General features: G+C 41.7%; 1 protein-coding gene across 3 annotated transcripts in view; it reads right to left on the reverse strand.

Annotated features, from left to right (window-relative positions):
* Positions 1-14,847: 14,847 nt before the first annotated feature.
* Positions 14,848-20,748, reverse strand: part of UBE2V2 (ubiquitin conjugating enzyme E2 V2) — a 59,107-nt gene continuing 53,206 nt past the window's right edge. For all 3 annotated transcript variants that reach the window (XM_030937841.1, XM_030937842.1, XM_030937843.1), the window contains exon 4: positions 14,848-18,858. In XM_030937841.1, coding sequence (XP_030793701.1) covers positions 18,712-18,858 — 147 coding nt within the window. In that variant the 3' untranslated portion in view covers positions 14,848-18,711. The remainder of the gene's footprint in view (positions 18,859-20,748) is intronic.

The raw sequence follows: 20,748 nt of genomic DNA on the forward strand, positions 1-20,748 counted from the left end.
TTAATGAACTATTTCAGCAAAATTGCAGGATACCAGACCAATATACAAAAATCAGTTGTAGCAATAATCCAAAACTCAAATTAGGAAAACAGTTCCGTGTACAATAGCATCAAAAAGAGTAACATATGTAGGGATAAACTAAAATGGAAGTGCAAACTTACATGCTGAAAACCACAAAATATTGTTAAACTAAAGAAGATATAAGTAAATGAAAAGATATCTCATGTTCATGTGTTGGAAGATGTAATATTAAAATGGCAATACTCCCCAAAGTGATCTACAGCTTCATTGCAATCTCTACCAAAACTTCAACAACCTTTTTTTTTTTTTTTTTTTTGGCATAAATACAAAAATGCAAGGAACCCAGAATAGCCAAAACTGTCTTGAAAAATAAAATTGGGCCTGAACAGAACAAAAAGTGGAGGATGGGAAAACTTGTCCCTTCTGCCTGATGTTTCAGCTGGGACATCAGTCTTCACCTGCCCTTGGACTAAGACTTACACCATCAGCCCTCCCAGTTGTCAGGTCTTTGAACTCAGACTTTCCTGCATCTCCAGCTTACAGACAGCACATGGTGATACTTCTCCACCTCCATAATCATGTGAGCCAGGTCCTCATAATAAATCTCTATCAATTGATCTATTGGTTCTGTTTCTCTGGAGAACCCTCTATAGTGACCTTGGACTAGCTTCTTAGATAAAATCTCAAAAGTACAAGTCACCAAAAAATATATATAGAGAGAGAAAAATTGGGCTGCATCAGAATTAACTTTTTTTCAATCAAAGGATAATATTAAGAAAGTAAAGAGACAATCCAAAGAATGGGAAAAATATTCAAAAGCTATATATTTGATAAGATCTAGTATCCAGAATACATATATAAAAACTCTTACAAGTCAACAAAAAATGGGCCAGGCACGGTGACTCATGCCTGTAATCCCAGCACTTTGAGAGGCCATGGCGGGTGGATCACCTGAGGTCAGGAGTTCGAGACCAGACTGGACAATATGGCAAAACCCTGTCTCTACTAAAAATACAAAAATTAGCCAGACGTGGTGGCACACGCCTGTAGCCCCTGCTACTCAGGAGGCTAAGGCAGGAGAACTGCTTGAACCCAGAAGGTGGAGTTTGCAGGGAGCCAAGATCGTGCCACTGAGACTCCATCTCAATTAAAAAAAAAAAAAAATGACAAATAACCTAAATTTCAAAATGAGCAAAACAGCTGGGCACAGTGGCTCACGCCTGTAATCCCAACACTTTGGGAGGCTGAGGCAGGTGGATCAGTTGAGGTCAGGAGTTTGAGACCAGCCTGGCTAACATGGTGAAACCTGTCTCTACTAAAAATACAAAAATTAGCTGGGCATGGTAGCACGTGCCTGTAATCCCAGCTACTTGGGAGGCTGAGGCAGGAGAATCACTTGAACCCAGGAGGCGGAGGTTGCAGTGAGCCGGCCGAGATCGTACCACTGCACTCCAGTTTGGATGACAGAGCCAGACTCCATCTAAAAAAAAAAAAAAAAAAAAAAAAAAAGCCAGGCGCACGGTGGCTCACACCTGTAATCCCAGCACTTTGGGAGGCTGAGGCGGGCGGATCACCTGAGGTCAGGAGTTCGAGATCAGCCTGACCAACATGGAGAAACCCCGTCTCTACTAAAAATACAAAATTAGCCAAGCGTGGTGGCGCATGCCTGTAATCCCACTACTTGGAGGCTGAGGCAGGAGAATCGCTTGAACCCAGGAGGCGGAGGTTGTGGTGAGCCGAGATCGTGCCATTGCACTCCAGCCTGGGCGACAAGAGAGAAACTCCATCTCAAAAAATAAAATAAAATAAAATAAAAGGCCAGGCGTGGTGGCTCAGGCCTGTAATCCCAGCACTTTGGGAGGCCAAGGCAGGTGGATCACTTGAGGTCAGGAGTTTGAGACCAGCCTGGCTAACATGGTGAAACCCTGTCTCTACTAAAATACAAAAATTAGCTAGGTGTAGTGGTGCATGCCTGTAACCCCAGCTACTTGGGAGGCTGAGACAGGAGAATCGCTTGAACCCGGGAGGCAGAAGTTGCAGTAAATCGAGATCACACCACTGCACTCCAGCCTGGGCGACAGAGCAAGACTCTGTCTCAAAAAAAAAAAAAAATCGAATGAGCAAAGGAATTGGACAGGATTTCTCCAAAGATATACAAATAACCAATAAGCACACGAAAAGATGTTCAGCAGCACTAGTAATTTAAAAAAACAATGTGAAACCCTGTCTCTACTAAAAATACAAAAAAAATTAGTGGTGGTGGGCGCCTGTAGTCCCAGCTACTCAGGAGGAGTGAAATACCACTTCAAAACTACCAGGAAGGCTAGAATTTAAAAGACGAGCAATAACAAATGTTGGTGACGACAGGGAGAAATTGAAACTCTCATCCACTGCTGGTTAGGATGTAAAATGGTACAGCCACCTTGGAAAACATGCTAACAGTTCCTCAGATGGTTAAACAGCTTCTGTATGACTCAGCAATTCCACCCCTACCCAACAGAAATGAAAACGTCTACACAAAAACTTGTACACAAATGTTTATAGCAATATTATTTAAAATAGCCAAAAGGTGCAAACAGCCCAAATGTCCATCATTCTGGAATGTTCTGGAATTAGTGGTAATGGTTACACAATCTTGTGGCTATAACAAAAAACACTGAATTGTACAATTTAAAATGGTGCATTTTATAGTATGTAGTTTATATTTCAGATAAAAAATAAATAGAAATGAAAAACCCATGGAAACAGAGGCATGACAGAACCTCACCTCCCAGCCATTCCTGTCCTCCGAGCTCAGCACCACCAAGGTTAGAACTGAGTGAGCCTCATGGAATGGCAGGGCCACATTCCAGCACTGGCCAACATGACTTCAAGTCCAGTGACCACCCTGGGCACACAAGTCATTCATGCTTACAAGAATAAAGAGCCCACTGGGGCCAGGTGCGGTGACTCACACCTGTAATCCCAACACTTTGGGAGGCCAAGGTGGGTGGATCACCTGAGGTCAGGAGTTCGAGACCAGCCTGACCAACATAGCCAGGCATGGTGATGCATGCCTATAAGCCCAGCTACTTAGGAGGCTGAGGCAGGAGAATTGCTTGAACCCAGGAGGCGGAGGTTGCGGTGAGCCAAGATCGTACCATTGCACTCCAGCCTGGGCAACAAGAGCCAAACTTTGTCTCAGAAAAAAAAAAAAAAGAAAGAAAAAAAAAAGCCCACTGGGCAGTGTTTCATATGAAGTTAACTCAAAAGTGGACTGGCTTCCTCTACATGCTCTACCTCCACATGTCAAGGGTGCATCTGACACATCCAAAGGGGACCTGTCTAGCCCCTACTTGGTTACCTTGGAGACTGACAGGTCTATATTTCTGGTGGCCTGCACCAACCAGCAGGGCATGTGCCAATACATGGGCCCCAGTAAGCACTCGATAAAGACTGACTGAAGCATGAATAAATTACACCATGAACAACACTTCCAGATTCCATCTGCAGCTTGCATTAGGACAGAAAAGCAAGGCAAACAATCATAAACCTACTCATAGCTCATGTGATCATGGAAAAGGTAGGCATGGAGCTGGGCTTCAGAAATCACAGGAGACAGCCCTGAATCACAGCACCTTCTCTTCTCTCCAACCCCACGTCTGTCTCTGTGGGCCAGCTTGTCCTCTCAGACTGCTTTCACCCTCACATGGGGAATTACAGCCCCTAGCATCCCCTCTCTCCCATATCACACACATCTGCCCTCAGGGGGCACTAATCAACGTCCACCTCTCAGATGAAAGCAAAGAGGCCAGCAATGGGTATCTCCCACACTGCTTTGCAAACTGTTTTTCAAATTATACAGAACTCATGAAAATTTCCTTCCAGGCTACAGCATAAATATTTAGAACCTGAGCTGACAAAAAATGTTCTGAGTCATCGTGGGGGATTATTTGTACCTTTACTGTTTGCCTAGAGAAAACGATTCCAAAAAGCAGTACATCTCCTGACAAAAAGAGGCATACTTCTCAGTGATGAAAATATTTTCAACACAAAGGCTGCTCGTGATGAAACTATTCCCATCTTTGGTTCTGGCAGGATCCACCTGTAACATAGCTGATCCTTGACAAGTAGCTGACTTCTTCCTGGCCCACGGAACATATCTTGAAACTCAAGTGGTAACCAAATAGTTAGAGCCACCATTTAATGAGAAATATTCTCAAAAGAAATTATTTCGGCCGGGCGTGGTGGCTCACGCCTGTAAGCACTTTGGGAGGCTAAGGTGGGAGGATCACCTGAGGTCAGGAGTTCGAGACCAGTCTGACCAACGTGGAGAAACCCAGTCCCTACTAAAAATAGAAAATTAGCCAGGAGTGGCTGGGCATGGTGTGGACTTTTGTGTGTTCATATACACACAAAAGCTCTGAAGTTTGAAGTAGTTGAAACTCAGCTTGAGAATATGTTTCTTTACATCTTAAAGGGAAAAAAAGTGATTTCCATGGTAGAGATCTTGGAAAGCTCCCTACCTAGCCCCAGGGTAGATCGCTAGGAGGTAGATATGCAGGGGCAGAACCCAGCAGGGATTCAGCCTGGGTTTGGGTGAACTGACTCAGGTTTCTCTAATGCTGGTGGGAGGGATGGCATTTGAACTCGGACAGTCTAAAAGGCTTCCCCCCATCCCTCACAAGCCAGGCCAGAGGATGAGCCCTGGTGTGATGCCATAATTCTTACTCATGTCTAAAAGAAAGTATGTATGTTATCACTGTGGCCTTTTAAATCAAGAATACTGTGCTTGCAGGGCGCGGTGGCTCACGCCTGTAATCCCAGCACTTTGGGAGGCTGAGGAGGGTGGATCACGAGGTCAGGAGATCGAGACCATCCTGGCTAACACGGTGAAACCCCATCTCTACTAAAAATACAAAAAAAAATTAGCCGGGCGTAGTGGCGAGCGCCTGTAGTCCCAGCTACTCCGGAGGCTGAGGCAGGAGAATGGCGTGAACCCGGGAGGCGGAGCTTGCAGTGAGCCGAGATCGCGCCACGCACTCCAGCCCGGGCGGCAGAGCGAGACTCCGTCTCAAAAAAAAAAAAAAAAAAAAGAATACAATGCTTTATGTGTGGTAGACATCCAGGTATCTGTCGCTGGGTTCTGGGGTGTAGTTTCCATGGGCAGAAGGATATTCCTAGTAAAACTGTGGCCAGTGTAGTTTTGTTGTTTCCATTATCTTCTCCCAGCCCATGGCTGGGAGAGAATCATGAGTTTTTAAAAACATTGATGTCCTTGTGTTAAACTATGCTTCAACCCTCCTCCACTAGCACAAGTCTTCAGTAAAATTGGCCAAACCCAAAAAGCTGATATCACTTACAGGATATGAGCTTTCATTAGTGGATTAAGGGATCAGAGTCCTGTCCAATTGGGCGGGGAGGGCAAAGTGTGAGTAGCAATCACAGGAGGCAAGATTCAGAACAGAGATCCAACGTTTCAACAGATGCAGGATCCTGGAAACAACAATGACCCTGTGAGTGGTCACTGCTCCATGATTTGAAGGATAATTAGGGGAAGTGTGCCATTCACAGTACACAGGCTACAGGTTCAGCTGCTCTGTTCAATATGAAAACATGGGAGAACCCAAATAGACTGCAGAACTAAGAGCTATTCAAGAAGCTTACACTTGGCTTACAGGATTTTCTTGTTGTTGTTGTTAATTCTTTAAAATAAGTAGCTGGTGAAGGTAGGGGGAGGGAGAGTATAGGGATAGATTTGCTCCTGGATACAAAATTACAGCTAGATAGGAGGCATGAGTTCCAGTGCTATATGACTATAGGATGACTATATAATGACAATGATATATAGGCCAGGCATAGTGTCTCATGCCTATAATCCCAGCCCTTTGGGAGGCCAAGGCAGATGGATTACCTGAAGTCAGGAGTTCGAGACCAGCCTGGCCAACATGGTGAAACCCTGTCTCTACTAAAAATACAAAAATTAGCTGGGCATGGTGGCAGGCGCCTGTAATCCCAGCTACTCCAGAGGCTGAGGCAGGAGAATCGCTTGAACCCAAGAGGAAGAGGTTGCAGTGAGCTGAGATCGTGCCGTTGCACTCCAGCCTGGGGGACAAGAGCAAGACGTTGTCTGAAAAAAAACAGAAAGAAAGAGAGAAAGAGAGGAAGGAGAGGAAGGAGAGGAAAGGAAGGAAAGGAAATTAGCCAGGCGTGATGGTGCATGCCTGTAATCCCAAGCTACTTGGGAGGCTGAGGTGGGAAAATTGCTTGAACCCAGGAGGCAGAGGTTGCAGTGAGCCGAGATCACACCATTGCACTTCAGCCTGGGCAACAAGAGTGAAATTCTGTCTCAGAATAAAAAAAGAAAAGAAAAGAAAAGAAAGAAATTATCTCAAAATTAGAGAAAAGTCATATTCTACCAAAAGTGCTAACAGAGGCACTTTAGGTAAATAACAACACAATCTCAGAAAAATGTTTGTAGTGCTTAGAACACATTACAAGGCTTTCTACCTCACAAATTGACAAATATCTACTATCTATTTGTATCTATCTGTCACATATCTATTGGCCCTGGTCATTTAAAAATTTTTCAGGAGTATATACTGAGTTAAAGCCCCCCCCAACAGTTCTGCCGTGCTGAGACATGAGCAAGGGGCTGCACTCTTCCACTGTACACTGGCGTTTCTACCTCACCCCACAGCTTGTTTCTGCCCGCCCTGACCCTCACACCCAGGTGCTCTGCTGGCAGCAGGCAGGGTGGCTGGTGATGGTGAGCATGGCACACACACCACAACAAACACTTTGTGACTTCCATCTCATTATTTGCCTTTATCAATACAGCTTGAGGGAGAGACAAATAAGCATGACCTGCAATTTTTTAGTTGAAAAGGTAACATTTAAACTTGGCCTTAACAGATGGAAGGACACTTTTGGGATATAAAACCTACCTACTATGTTTTTCCCTGAAATAAATTTCATTCGTTCTGCAAAAGGAAGCAGTTATGTGCCTGGAACAGGGATGAGGAGGAGAAGCTTCCCAGGCCTGCGGAAAGGGCACGTGTGCCCGGAGATGAAGGTTAGAATCTGTGAGGTGGCATCAGGAAATGCCCACCAGGTGAAGGGCCCTGCAAATACAGCCCAGAAGACTCAGTGCTGCAGGTGTGCACCCACAGGTCATCTACAAGGTGCCCAAGCTCAGCAAGGGGATGTGCCAGAGACATCATAAAGATTATTGTACACACAGCCCAGATGGGAACATTTAAAAAGAAACTGATTTTCGTGATGTGGCAATGTTAAAATTTAAATATTTGCGGTGAAATTGCCCTCTATGCCCATCCCTGCACACACACAAATATACCAAATACACAGGCTCTGAGAGTCAGAAGGTCTCAAAAGTATGGGGCTGGAGAGGAAGTTCCAGCAGAGGGCCACGAAAAGTGAGCGGGCAGGGAGTTAGGGAGACAAAACCAAAACAGCCAAGGACACCGTGGTGAGACCATGCTTGCTCCTCTGTAAAGAGAATTTGAGTATATGCACCCCAAACATGGTCTGCATTTCCTACTCCACGATGCCCGCCAGACACACTTCCATTAAGCCTCCTCCCAAACCACTGTTTATTAAGCCCTTTGCTCCTCAAAGTGTGGTTTACCAACCAGTGGCCATCATGGGAAGCCTGTAAGAAACAGAACCTCAGGTCCCACCACAGACCTACTGAATTAGAATCTGCACTTTAACAAACCCTCAAGAATGCCATTAAAATCTGAGAAGCACTGGTCTATACCAAAATGATATCCTTTCAAAAGACAGACTGTATACTACATGTGAATAAAACTATACTTCTGTGTGTCTCCCATAGGACCAGCAAGGTTCCATACACCGTAAAGCATTCTATGCTCTTAGAATACACAGTGTAGGCCAGGCACAGTGGCTCATGCCTTATACCCAGCACTTTGGGAGGCCAAGAAAGGAGGATCACTTGAGCTTGGGAGTTCAAGACCAAACTGGGCAACATGGCAAGACTCCATCTCCACAAAACCCGCAAAACTTAGCTGGGTACAGTGGCTCATGCCAGTAATCCCAGCACTTTGGGAGGCCAAGAAAGGCAGATCACTTGAGCTCAGGAGTTCAGGACCAACCTGAGCAGCATGGCAAGACCCTATCTCTACAAGAAATGCAAAAATTATCTGGGCACAGTGGCTCATGCCTGTAATCCCAGCACTTTAGGAGGCCAAGGCAGGTGATTATTTGAGCTCAGGAGTTGGAGACCAGCCTGGGCGACATGCTGAAACCCTGTCTCTACAAAAAAATGCAAAAGTTAGCTGATCGTGGTGGCCCATGCCTGTAGTCACAGCTATTCAGGAAGCTGAGGTGGGAGGATCACTTGAGCCCAGGTGACAGAGGTTGCAGTGAGTTGAGATACTACCACTGCACTCCAGCCTGAGTGACACAGTGAGATCCTGTCTCAAAACACACACACACACCACACACATAGATTAAATGACTGAGAAATTAAGTTAGCACCAAAGGTGTCTAAGAAATTGACTACTCCAGTTTCCATTTTGTCAAGACTAAACTATTCCCGAGAATGTGTGGGCTGTCCAGAGTCTAAGAGGTAAAGCTCAGGATCACTGATCATTAGAGAAATGCAAATCAAAACCACAACGAGATACCATTTCACACCAATCAGAATGGCTATTATTACAAAGCCAAAAAAACAAGATGCTGGTGAGGTTGTGGAGAAAGGGGAACACTTATACACTGTTGCTGCGAGTGTGAATTAGTTCAACCGTTGTAAAAAGTAGTATGTCGATTCCTCAAAGAGGTAAAAGCAAAACTGCCATTTGACCCAGCAATCCCATTACTGGGTATATACCCAGAGGAATATAAATCATTCCACCTTAAAGACACATGCATGCAAATGTTCACTGCAACACTGTTCACAACAGCAAAGACATGGAATCAACCTATACGCCCATCAATGACAGATTGGATAAAAGAAAATGTGGTACATATATACTGTAGAATACTATGCAGCCATCAAAAAAGATGAGATCATGTCTTTTGTGGGAACATAAATGGAGCTGGAGGCTATCATTCTTAGCAAACTAACAGGAATAGAATACCAAATATGACATGTTCTCACTTATAAACTGGGGCTAAATAAGAACTTGTGAACACAAAGAAGGAAACAACAGACACTGGGGTCTAGAGGTGGGATGGTGGGAGGAGGGAGAGGAGCAGAAAAGATAACTATTGGATGCCAGGCTTAATACCCAGGTGATGAAATAGTATGTACAACAAAACTCCATGACACGTTTACCTGTATAACAAACATCACATGTACCCCCAAACCTAAAAGTGTAAAAAACGTTTTTTTTGTTTTTTGAGACAGGGTCTCACTTTGTCACCCAGTCTGGAGTCCAGTTGTGTGATCACAGCTCACTGCAGCCTTGCTAACCTCCTGGCCTCAAGTGATCCTCCCACCCCAGCTTCCCAAGTAGCTGGGACACGCCCAGCTATTTTGTATTTTGTGTAAAGACAGGGTTTCACCATGTTGCCCAGGCTGGTCTCAAACTCCTGGGCTCAAGTGATCCACCCACCTTGGCCTCTCAAAGTGCTGGGATTGTACAGGCGTGAGCCACTGCGCCCAACCAACAATGTAACTTTTTTTTTTTTTTGAGATGGAGTCTTGCTCTGTCGCCCAGGCTGGAGTGTAGTAGAACCTGGCGTGCCAGGCTCAAGCGATTCTCCTGTCTCAGCCTCCCAAGTAGCTGGGATTATAGGGACACGCCGCCATGCCCAATTTTTTGTATTTCAGTAGAGATGGGGTTTCACCATGTTGCCTAGACTGGTCTCAAACCCCTGAGCTCAAGCAATTCACCTGCCTCGGCCTCCCAAAGTGCTAGGATTACAGGCGTGAGCCACCGCGCAGGGTTTAACTTTTTTTTTTTTTTTTTTTTTTTTTTCTCCTGAGACGGAGTCTCACTCTGTCGCTGGGGCTGGAGCGCAGTGGCACAATCTCGGCTCACTGCAAGCTCCGCCTCCTGGGTTCACCCCATTCTCCTCCCTCAGCCTCCCGAATAGCTGGGACTACAGGCACCCGCCACGACGCCCGGCTAATTTTTTTTTGTTGTTATTTTTTAGTAGAGTCAGGGTTTCACCATGTTAGCCAGGATGGTCTCGATCTCCCAACCTCGTGATCCGCCAACCTCGGCCTCCCACAGTGCTGAGATTACAGGTGTGAGCCACCGCGCCCGGCCTCGGCTAATCTCTTTAACAGTTACCAAACACCAGGATAAGGAGCAAACTCGTCATATGTAGGTATAGTTTATATTCTCCTTAAAAGACAAGCTATTAATAACACTTGCTGTAGCGCTTTTCAACAACCTCAGAAATTTAGTCCTGGCTGGGCATTGTGGTTCACACCTGTAATCCCAGCTCTTTGGGAGACGGAGAAGGGAGGTTGACTTGAGCCCAGCAGTTCCAGACCAGCTTGGGCAACAAGACAAAACCCCATCTCTGTTAAAAATACACAAAGTTCGCTGGGTGTGATGGGGCACACCAGTAGTCTCAGCTACTCAGGAGGCTGAGGCACGATAATCGCTTGAACCCAGGAGGCAGAGGTTACAGTGAGCTGAGATGGTGCCACTGCACTCTAGTCTGGGTGACACAGCAAGACTCCATCTTAAATAAATAAATAAATAAAGAGCCTATCTCTAAGTTCCACCAAATTGTACATGTGAGAAAAGAGGCTATGTATCTTCAGCATCTAACAGTGCCTGCCCAAAGGCAAGAATAAGACAAAAGCCCTAGTCTCAAGATTTGCTGGAAGCACCACCCACTGATGCTTATTAAAAGTAGAAATCGACTTTCTTTCACAATTCATATGACTTCACTGTGATTATATTCACAAGTGACTAGTGGAAAAGATAAGCTTAAAATGTAATCTCCCTTTTCTAATTAATCAAGTTACTTTACATAGGTTGCATATATGAAGAACTGAGTTTTCTATTATAATGTAGTTAAACCATGGACTTTTCAACCCAAGCTTTGTGAACCTGGCTTTCCATTACCAGTAAGTTACCTCTTTCCAACGGACTTCATCTTAATGGCCTGCTGCTGGTACCAAAGCAATTGTGCCCAATCTGAGATGTATCCACCAGGGCCCCTGCAGCAAGATGTGTGGGGGCATCCTCTCAGCAGTGTGGGGGCATCAAGAAGCCTATCACAAACATCCAAAAGCCTATCTGTTCACCTTTGACCATGGGCAGAAATTAACTGAATTCAGAATGCACAAATGCCTTAATGGCGTCCCATATGACCTCTTTTAAAAAACCAACCCATTCTTTACATAGAAGTACAGGCTTGATGCAAATGTATATTTTATTTTATTATTATTTTTTGAGACGGAGTCTCGTTCTGTCACCAAGCTGGAAACAGTGGCATGATCTCAGCTCACTGCAACCTCAGCCTCCTGAGTAGCTGGGATTACAGGCATACGCCACCACGCCCAGCTAATTTTTGTATTTTTAGCAGAGATGGGGTTTCACCATGTTGGCCAGAATGGTCTCAATCTCTGTATCTCATGATCTGCCTGTCTCAGCCTCCTAAAGTGCTGGGATTACAGACATCAGCCACCGTGCCCGGCCACAAATGCAAATTTTAACATAGACTAAGCGTTCTTAGATTAATAACATTAAGAAATATTACCATTTATTGATCACTCTGCATCAGACTGTGATGAAACCCATTCATGTTATTTCATTACACGACAACTCAGAGGCAAGCACAGCTTTTACAGAATAAACTAAAGGTTATGGGGCTAACTGCCCACAGTCACAGGGCAAAGGGCAAAATAGGTGTTTTCCCTAGGATTTGCAGTAGATTCCTCTGGACTGCTCTTCATTTATCCATATTACTATCCAGTACCAATTAGAACATTGTGATAATTGCTTTATTTATCCATATTACTACACAGTTAAGCTGAGAACATTATGCTAATGGCTTCATTTTGCATATTACTATCCAGTTCGGTTTAGAATATCATGCCAATGGCTTCACTTATCCATATTACTGTCCAGTTCAGCTTAGAACATGATGCTAATGGGTAGTTAGACTCTACCAGATAGAAGGTGCCAGATAAGGGACTGGCAGACTTGAACATCATCTCTGTTACGAAGAGTTGACAATAATGTACATATATTTACCTATGAACTCAATATTATCATCTACATACAAGTACCAAGTAAGTAGCCTTTTATAAGGACTTCATATACGGAGGGTTTAATAACAAGCATGCCAACATGTTTGATAAACAGAACTCAATAAAATTTTCATTTCATAAAAAATTACCTAGTTTTTAGCAATAAAGCCTTTTTTTTTTTTTTTTTTTGAGATGGAGTCTTGCTCTGCTGCCCAACCTAGAATGCTGTGGCATGATCTCAGCTCACTGCAACCTCTGCCTCCCAGGTTCAAGTGATTCTCATGCCTCAGACTCCCAAGTAGCTGGGACCACAGGCACACACCTCCATGCTCGGTTAATTTTTGTTTTTTTTAGTAGAGACAGGATTTTACCATGTTGGCCAGGCTGGTTTCGAACTCCTGACTTCAGGTGATCTGGCTGCCTCAGCCTCCCAAAGTGCTGGGATTACAGGCGTGAGCCACTCCGCCGGAACCACTTTATAATTTTAAAAGATCTTGCAGTTTTGTTACAGGTCTAAAGAAGAAGAAGAAAAAAAAAATCTAAGAGCCTAAGTTCAAACAATGTATGCATTAAACAATAGTTTAATAAAAATAATTCAAGACAATACTAAGTCCACAAGAATTTTCCTTCTCAAAGGGATCCATGTTACTAAAATTTAAAAACCAATGCAATTAATTTACTCTTCTTGTGAACTCAATTATTTTCACTTGAGTATTAGGATAACTGAAAATGTGCCCATCACCCACTTTGAATTTGTCTGAATAATCATTGCAATTATCCAGATTTTTTTACCTTATAGCAACAAAAAGATAATTTATAATAATGGATGGAATCAGAACATCTGACCACCATTACTTAAGTGGCTAATGTGGCTTGATAAGGAATGAAACAATATCTTATCATATCAACTGTGGAAAAAATCTGTTCTCCAAGTTAAAGGCTGATAAACCTCAAGGGCTATCAAATATAATAAAGCATTTGCAAGTATCAAGTATCATGTTTATTAATTATAAATGGATGAAAGTCTTTAAATGAAAAAACAGGACATTCAGTATTAAAACTAATTTTACTACATTTTAATATGAGGATGTCCTGTTAAAATCTCATTTCATGGCCGGGCGCAATGGCTCAAGCCTGTAATCCCAGCACTCTGGGAGGCCAAGACGGGTGGATCACAAGGTCAGGAGATCGAGACCATCCTGGCTAACATGGTGAAACCCCGTCTCTACTAAAAAATACAAAAAACTAGCTGGGTGAGGTGGCGGGCACCTGTAGTCCCAGCTACTCAGGAGGCTGAGGCAGGAGAATGGCGTGAACCTGGGAGGCAGAGCTTGCAGTGAGCTGAGATCCGGCCACTGCACTCCAGCCTGGGCGACAGAGCGAGACTCTAGTCTCAAAAAAAAAAAAAAAAAAAAAAAGTCTCATTTCATGATAATGTGAATTTTTGATTACCTTGTAATCTATTACTAAAAGGGGGAAAAAAAACTGAGCTGGGCAAGGTAACTCATGCCTGCAATCCCAGCACTTTAGGAGGATGGCGTGAGGCCAGGAGTTTGACACCAGCCTGGACAATACACCGAGACCGCCACTACAAAAAATTTTTTAAGAATTAGCCAAGTGTGGTGGTGTGTGCCTGTGGTTTAGCTGCTCGGGAGGCTGAGGCAGGCAGGAGGACTGCTTGTTTAAAAAACAAAACAAAAAAAACAAAAAAGCCTCCTTGTAATCTTTGAACAATGTTTTTCTTTCATTACTCAACTACTGTACTGAACAAGCAATGCAAAGTATTCACTACAGATAAGGTCAACAATTTGCTTTTCTATTTACCACAGGTTTCTTTTGACTATTGGTTTCTTAGTGCCAACTAAGAATAACAACTCTGCTACTCTGCTTTTGTATAATCTTTTAACTGCCAAAATTTCTAGATAAAGTAGCTGCTCACTACTGACGAGGCCAAGATAAAAGAATTCACACACTGAGTCTATATATTTGGCAGCAAATGGATCACTGCACAACACTTACATGGTATTTGGTCAGTTAAACACTGGAGAAAGGATAATCCCTGGAATTTTCATAAGAAAACAAGATCTATCAGCCTTTATCATTTATTTCACAAATTAACCTGAAACAAAAACTTTGAGATGGTCATATAGACTACACAGAAATATGAGATGCCAGCCAGGGGTGGTGGCTCATGCCTGTAATCCCAGCATTTGGAAGGCTAAGGCAGGAAGATCACTTGAGGCCAAGAGTTTCAGACCAGCCTATACAACATAGTGAGACCCTGTCTCTACCAAAAACAAAAAACAAAACAACAACAACAAAAAAACCCAGACATGGTGGCGTGCACCTGTATGTAGTCCCAGCTGCTAAGGAAGCTGAGGCGGGAGGCGGGAGGACCACTGGAGCCCAGGGTATCAAGGCTAAAGTAAATCATGATTGCACCAACACACTCCAGCCTGGGTGACAGAGCGAGACCCTGTCTCTAAAAAAAAAATATATATATATATATATATATAATTTTAAACATGAGATGGAGCAGATTCTTAGGAATTTTTTAGATGAAAAGATCCTACTAAGGATATAAACACCATAGCAACTTCCTCGTATCCAATGATTTTTTTCAATCATGTAACTCACTCCTTGAGTTTGCACAACTCCTTTATTGCAACAAAATGGACTTTAACTTGTCACTTATTTCCTATATCATTAAATACCTTCATTAATTTTCTCTTCAGAAAATACTTATTATGTATCTTTATTTTCAACACTCCACAATACTTTTTAAATAAACATTTTCAGTACGAACTATGGTAAGATTTCATCATTCTATAAGGCATATTATTTAAGAGGTATTCCTTCCTATGCAGTAAACTCAGTATCAGGTAAAAATTAACTGCTAATGTTCCTATCAACAATTCATCCATTCCTTTTTATGACACTTTTATCTTGTATAGAAAAAAATACACTTTTCCCAAACCTTGAGTTGAATTTTGTGTGTGCGTGACAATAATTAAAAGCCAGTCAAGTTGTAACTAGAAAATTATTTTGATACTTATCAGAAAAGTAAAAGCAGTGCCTTTCAATCCATCCCAGCAACAAATGATACCATGACATTACACATACAGATGCCTAAAAAGCATACATAAAAGGAAAATTCCTGAAATGCCTCCAAAATCCTATTATGCATATTAGACTTTATCATCAATACTTATATTCCTCAAAATGTACCTAATACAATCACATGCTCATTAAAAGAGTTGATACAGTTTTGATGGCAGGCTACAGTTCACTGCTGTCTTTCCATGATGAATCAGCAGAACCATCCAAAGCCACACACACCAAACCTATTAAGAAAAAAGCATTCATAATTCCCAGCTGTGTCCTCTACATTTTCAAAACAGTATTAATTTCACATGTATTTATCAATATTATATATTTAGTGGGAATTAACATTAAAATCAATATATTGTTCTTAAGTAATCCAGACTAATAAACCATGAGTCAAACAAATCTACTCTGCGAAAACCTCAAATCACTAAGTGTGATAAATTATTTTAATAACATAAAACTATAAATTTTCTCTATTTTTATATCCAAGACTAAATACCATTGACTATCTTTCAAAATGTTTATGTTCCAAAATCCTGTAGTTACACATAAACCCACAACAAAAGACATTACTTTAGAATGCTAGAAAAAATATTTTTTAAAATTATCAATTCTTAAAATTGGTTAAGTAATTAAAACCATTAAATCATAACACTGACCTAACAGGACAAGAAATTTCTTTTGGTAATCTTTATTAATATATGATCACCCTCAAGGGTTTCACTTGCTAGCCTTTTAAACAAATTTCTAAGGCAATTTTACAGTTCATTTAAAAGGTAATACCACACACTCCTACAACCTTAGCCACTTTACAAAACAAAGGAAAAATTTCTTCCAAATGTTACTATAATTAAGAGCTTCTCTATATTAATTCCTCTTACAGTCTCCCAGTGTGTCTTAGATTGCCAAGTACATCTTGATTGTGACATGCAGAATGGATTCTGCTTTAGAAATGGGTTAAATGGCATGCAAATTTCTGCAGAGATCCATAATCTCACAACCAAGAGGGGAGATGAACATTATAGGGCTGACTCTGACAACATGTACTTGGCAGGAGAAGGGGGTGGGGGGTTGGCAACTTCACAATCACAGATTTGGGGGAAGGAAAGAGGACAAGAGACTGAGGTACCCAGACCCTCATCCTGCCAACAGCACAAGTAGTTACTAGCTTCCATGTATAATAAGACACATTTTCAAAATGGAAAGGAGGTTATCAGAGAGATGGATTCAGATTATCAGTTACCATTAGACTACAGTGTCAGTTCATTCAATTTAATCTTCTTTAACCATTAAAAATTTTTAAAGACTATATTTCAAGGTAATAGTTCATTTCAAATTTAACAAATTACACATGCACCAATTTGTATGTATGTGTATGTTCTCTATGTATCATCTTAAAGCATTTTAAATATTTTTGATAAATAAAATGGAACAGCCATGTTGAAATTGTTTACATAAACTCAGTGACTTTAATGTACTATTGGCCAAGAAAAGGTAGCTCAAAGCTTTAACTTTATATGAGCTTGATAAAAGCCTTTCGGGGCATGTTTGAGAAATGTGCCCTACCATAAAAGTAACTATTTTAATATACAGCCAAGGTCAATTATTAATATATATTTTTTTGAGATGGAGTCTTGCTCTGTCGCCTAGGCTGGAGCAGTGGTGTGATCTCAGCTCACTGCAACCTCCATCTGCCAGGTTCAAGCAATTCTCCTGCCCAGCCTCCCGAGTAGCTGGGACTACAAGTGCCCACCCACCACACCTGGCTAATTTTTTGTATTTTTAGTAGAGATGGGGTTCCATCATGTTGGCCAGGCTAGTCTCAAGCTCCTGACCTCAAGTGATCTGCCTGTCTCAGCCTCCCAAAGTGCTGGGATTAGAGGCATGAGTCACCGCATGGCCAATACTTTACTTTATAAGCAAAGTTTGAACATCTAATTTAATATTTGATAAGGTTTTGGTTTGCCTATATATATACCGGGGTAAAGTATGAGACAAATTATTAAGCTTGACAAAATAAAAGGAGACTTTACCTGACCACTTTTCTATATTCTTCAGTGAATTCATCAAACAGCATTTTCAACAAAGCTTTGCATCCAGTACTTTGAAGTGAAATAGTGACCTAACGCCTCACGTCACTTTGGTAAAAGCAGAACATAAATGAATTTTCAACTTCAGAGTTCATATTTATTAGAGTAGAGAACAGTGGAATGAATAAAGTTATCCTTGCTAGTATTAAAAGCCCTAACTGGAAGATAAAAGTCTCCAATTAGTTCATCCTATTTATTAACCAAAAGCTTCACAGAAAAACAACTAAAAAAGATGTTATGATTTTAAAAATGGGATATGTATTTGGATAATTTGCAACCTATAATCCTAAAAGAATTGCCAGAATGCAAAGATCTTTTTAATAATATTATTTCTGGTGAAATCAAACTCAAAATATAATACCTAGGACTCCTCCTTGTCCAAAGAAGAAATTAAACTAGATAATTTCTTTTCTGAAATAGTCTGCACATTATAATTCACAAGAAGTACACAAAATAGGGTAAATAAAAGTGTGTATACAGGAAAAGCTACATAATTCCAATTTTTGCTTCCCTAGTATGGTACTGTACATATACTACATCAACATAATAGAAATGGCACAGTCTCTGAGGACACGTTCCACATTTTATTTACATTTTAAGACTAACTTTAATCTCAAAATCACATATCCATACACCTATTTCCTTTTTGTTGACTTCACTTAAACTTAAATGTATGGTTAAACAAAGACTGTAAACAAATATTTACCATGTCTGTTACATGTAACGCACAAGAACAGCTTTTAACAGAAATTCATCAACTCCCCCCAACATTTTTTATTATAAATACAGGTATCAAAACAATCCTGAACATATTTTTGATACTACTAGTAGTCAGCACCCACACCGCTTCAAAAATTAACACATCTGTGACAATATTCGTTGTACCTGCTACTTTTTAAACAATTTCAACTGCAGCTCTCTTTCACTAAGCAAGATGGGTAAAGCATGCCGTTTCTGTTTTCTTTCTTGAGATTTTCACTTTTTAGAAACACACATGCTTCCACTGCCATCTGACACTTCTCCACACGCTTTCATCTTGTAAACCTGAATTCTACTTCGAGTACTCCAGGTTTATGTTCAAATGACAGTGCCTTAACAAGAGAAAAAAAATTGTGCTGCATTTTTCCTCCTGTTACCTGAAAACATAATGGGTGTACATGTATTAAATATATTCTTACAAATGTCCAGGTCATGTTTACCAGCTGGAATTCTTTTACTTAATGTGTGGGTATTTTTCATTGTGATATTTAATCAAGACATTAACATGAGTAGAAGGTTGTTGATTTAAGACAAGTTTGAGATCCACTAAAATTAATTGTTGTATGTTTGTCCTTCTGGTGGCTGTGGAAGCTTCATATTTTCTTTGGACATCATTAGACGTCTTAGCTCTTGAAGTACAACTTTAATGCTATATGAATTTTGCCATTTTGCTAACACTGGTATGCTCCGGGCATCCACCTGAAAGGGGAGGAAAGAGTACAGTTAACTAGCAAGTTTAAAGTACTATGGCACCAATTTGTTAAGTGTATTTTAATAAGAATGACTTTGAAAATTCATAGCTTGCCTCTATTTTCACAAAACATACACTATGAAATTACTAATACCATAATTAGTATATTTTATCATAATTAGTTTAATATTTTGGGAAAATATAAAGATATAAAACATATAGTGAACTTTGGTCATCAGAAATAAATGTTATATTAAATAACTACTTTGTAAATAAATTTACCAATTCCTTCTTAATGGAGTAAGGTCAAAAGGTTCCTCTCCATTTCCAATGCCACTACCCAAAATCTGGGGAATTACCTCACACTGAGATTTAGACGAAAGCTACTAAGCTGATCTCTTCTTTCAGATTTTTCTTTCCAATGTATTCTATGCACTATTCCTAATTATTCTTTTTTTTTTTTTTTTTTTTTTTTGAGAGAGAGTCTCACTCTGTCACCCAGGTTGGAGTACAGTGGCATGATCTCAGTTCACTGCCACTTCCGCCTCCCAGGTTCAAGCAATTCTCCTGCCTCAGCCTCCCAAGTAGCTGGGATTACAGGTACCCGCCACCACACCTGGCTAATTTTTCTATTTTTCATAGAGACGGGGTTTCGCCATGTTGCCCAGACTGGTCTCGAACTCCTGAGCTCAAGTGATCCACCTGCCTCAGACTCCCAAAGTGTTGGGATTACAAGCATGAGCCACCGCACCCGACCCAAATTAATCTTCTGTGAAAGAGTAACAGAATGGGAATGGAGCTCCTTGCAAGCCCATTCTCAGTTAACTGTCAGCATTTGACCTGTCCTGCAGTTCCCCGGAAAACTCCACTCACAGAGCTTTCCTTTATCTGACCTCAGAGCTCACCTATCTTCAATCACCTCCTACCTTGGGCATTTGTCAAAAAAAGTTGAGTCAAACAGGAAGGTGGGCTAGATACGGTGGCTCACGCCTGTAATCCCAACATTTTGGGAGGCCAAGGCAGGTGGATCACAAGGTCAGGAGTTTGAGACCAGGGTGGCCAACATAGATAGTGAAACCCCGCCTCTACTAAAAATACAAAAATTAGCCGGGTGTGGTGGCACATGCCTGTACTCCCAGCTCCTTGGGAGGCTGAGGCAGGAGAATCACTTGAACCTGGGAGGTGGAGGCTTCAGTGAGCCAAGACTGCGCCACTGCACTCCAGCCTGGGCGACAGAGTGAGACTCTGTCTAAAAAAAAAAAAAAACACCAGAAGGTAACCAAAATACTTAAGCAGACAAGCTGGGAAATGAGGTGTCTATACAGGTGTTGAAAAGCCCCAAAACAGGCCTGGGAATCTAGAAGACCACACACATGTGTTGGGCTATGCACCGGCTTATGAAAGAGCTGAGAAGGCCATAAGCTGTCATCTACAGCTGACCTCAAGCAACATATAAGACTATATACAGGCTGGGTGCAGTGGCTCACGCCTGTAATCCTAGCACTTTGGGAGGCCGAGGTGGCGGACTGCCTGAGTTCAGGAGTTCGAAAACAGCCTGGGCAACACGGTGAAACCCTGTCTCTACCAAAATACAAAAAATTAGCTAGGGGTGGCGGTGTGCGCCTGTAGTCCTACCTACTCAAGAGGCTGAGGTGGGATAATTGCTTGCACCTGGGAGGTGGACATTGCAGTGAGCTGAGATCGTGCCACTGCACTCCACCCTAGGCGACAGAGCAAGACTCCATCTCCAAAAAAAAAAAAAGAAGATTATATACAAGTAGGACCTAGCCCAGAAACAGAAGATAGATTCAGTATTTTAAAAATCAGAGTAATATATCATATTAACAGAACAGAGAACAAAAACCATGATCATCTCAATGGATGCAAAAAGCATTTGA

The sequence above is a fragment of the Rhinopithecus roxellana genome, chromosome 9 (assembly GCF_007565055.1).
Source record: "Rhinopithecus roxellana isolate Shanxi Qingling chromosome 9, ASM756505v1, whole genome shotgun sequence".
NCBI classification, from domain to species: Eukaryota; Metazoa; Chordata; class Mammalia; order Primates; family Cercopithecidae; genus Rhinopithecus; species Rhinopithecus roxellana.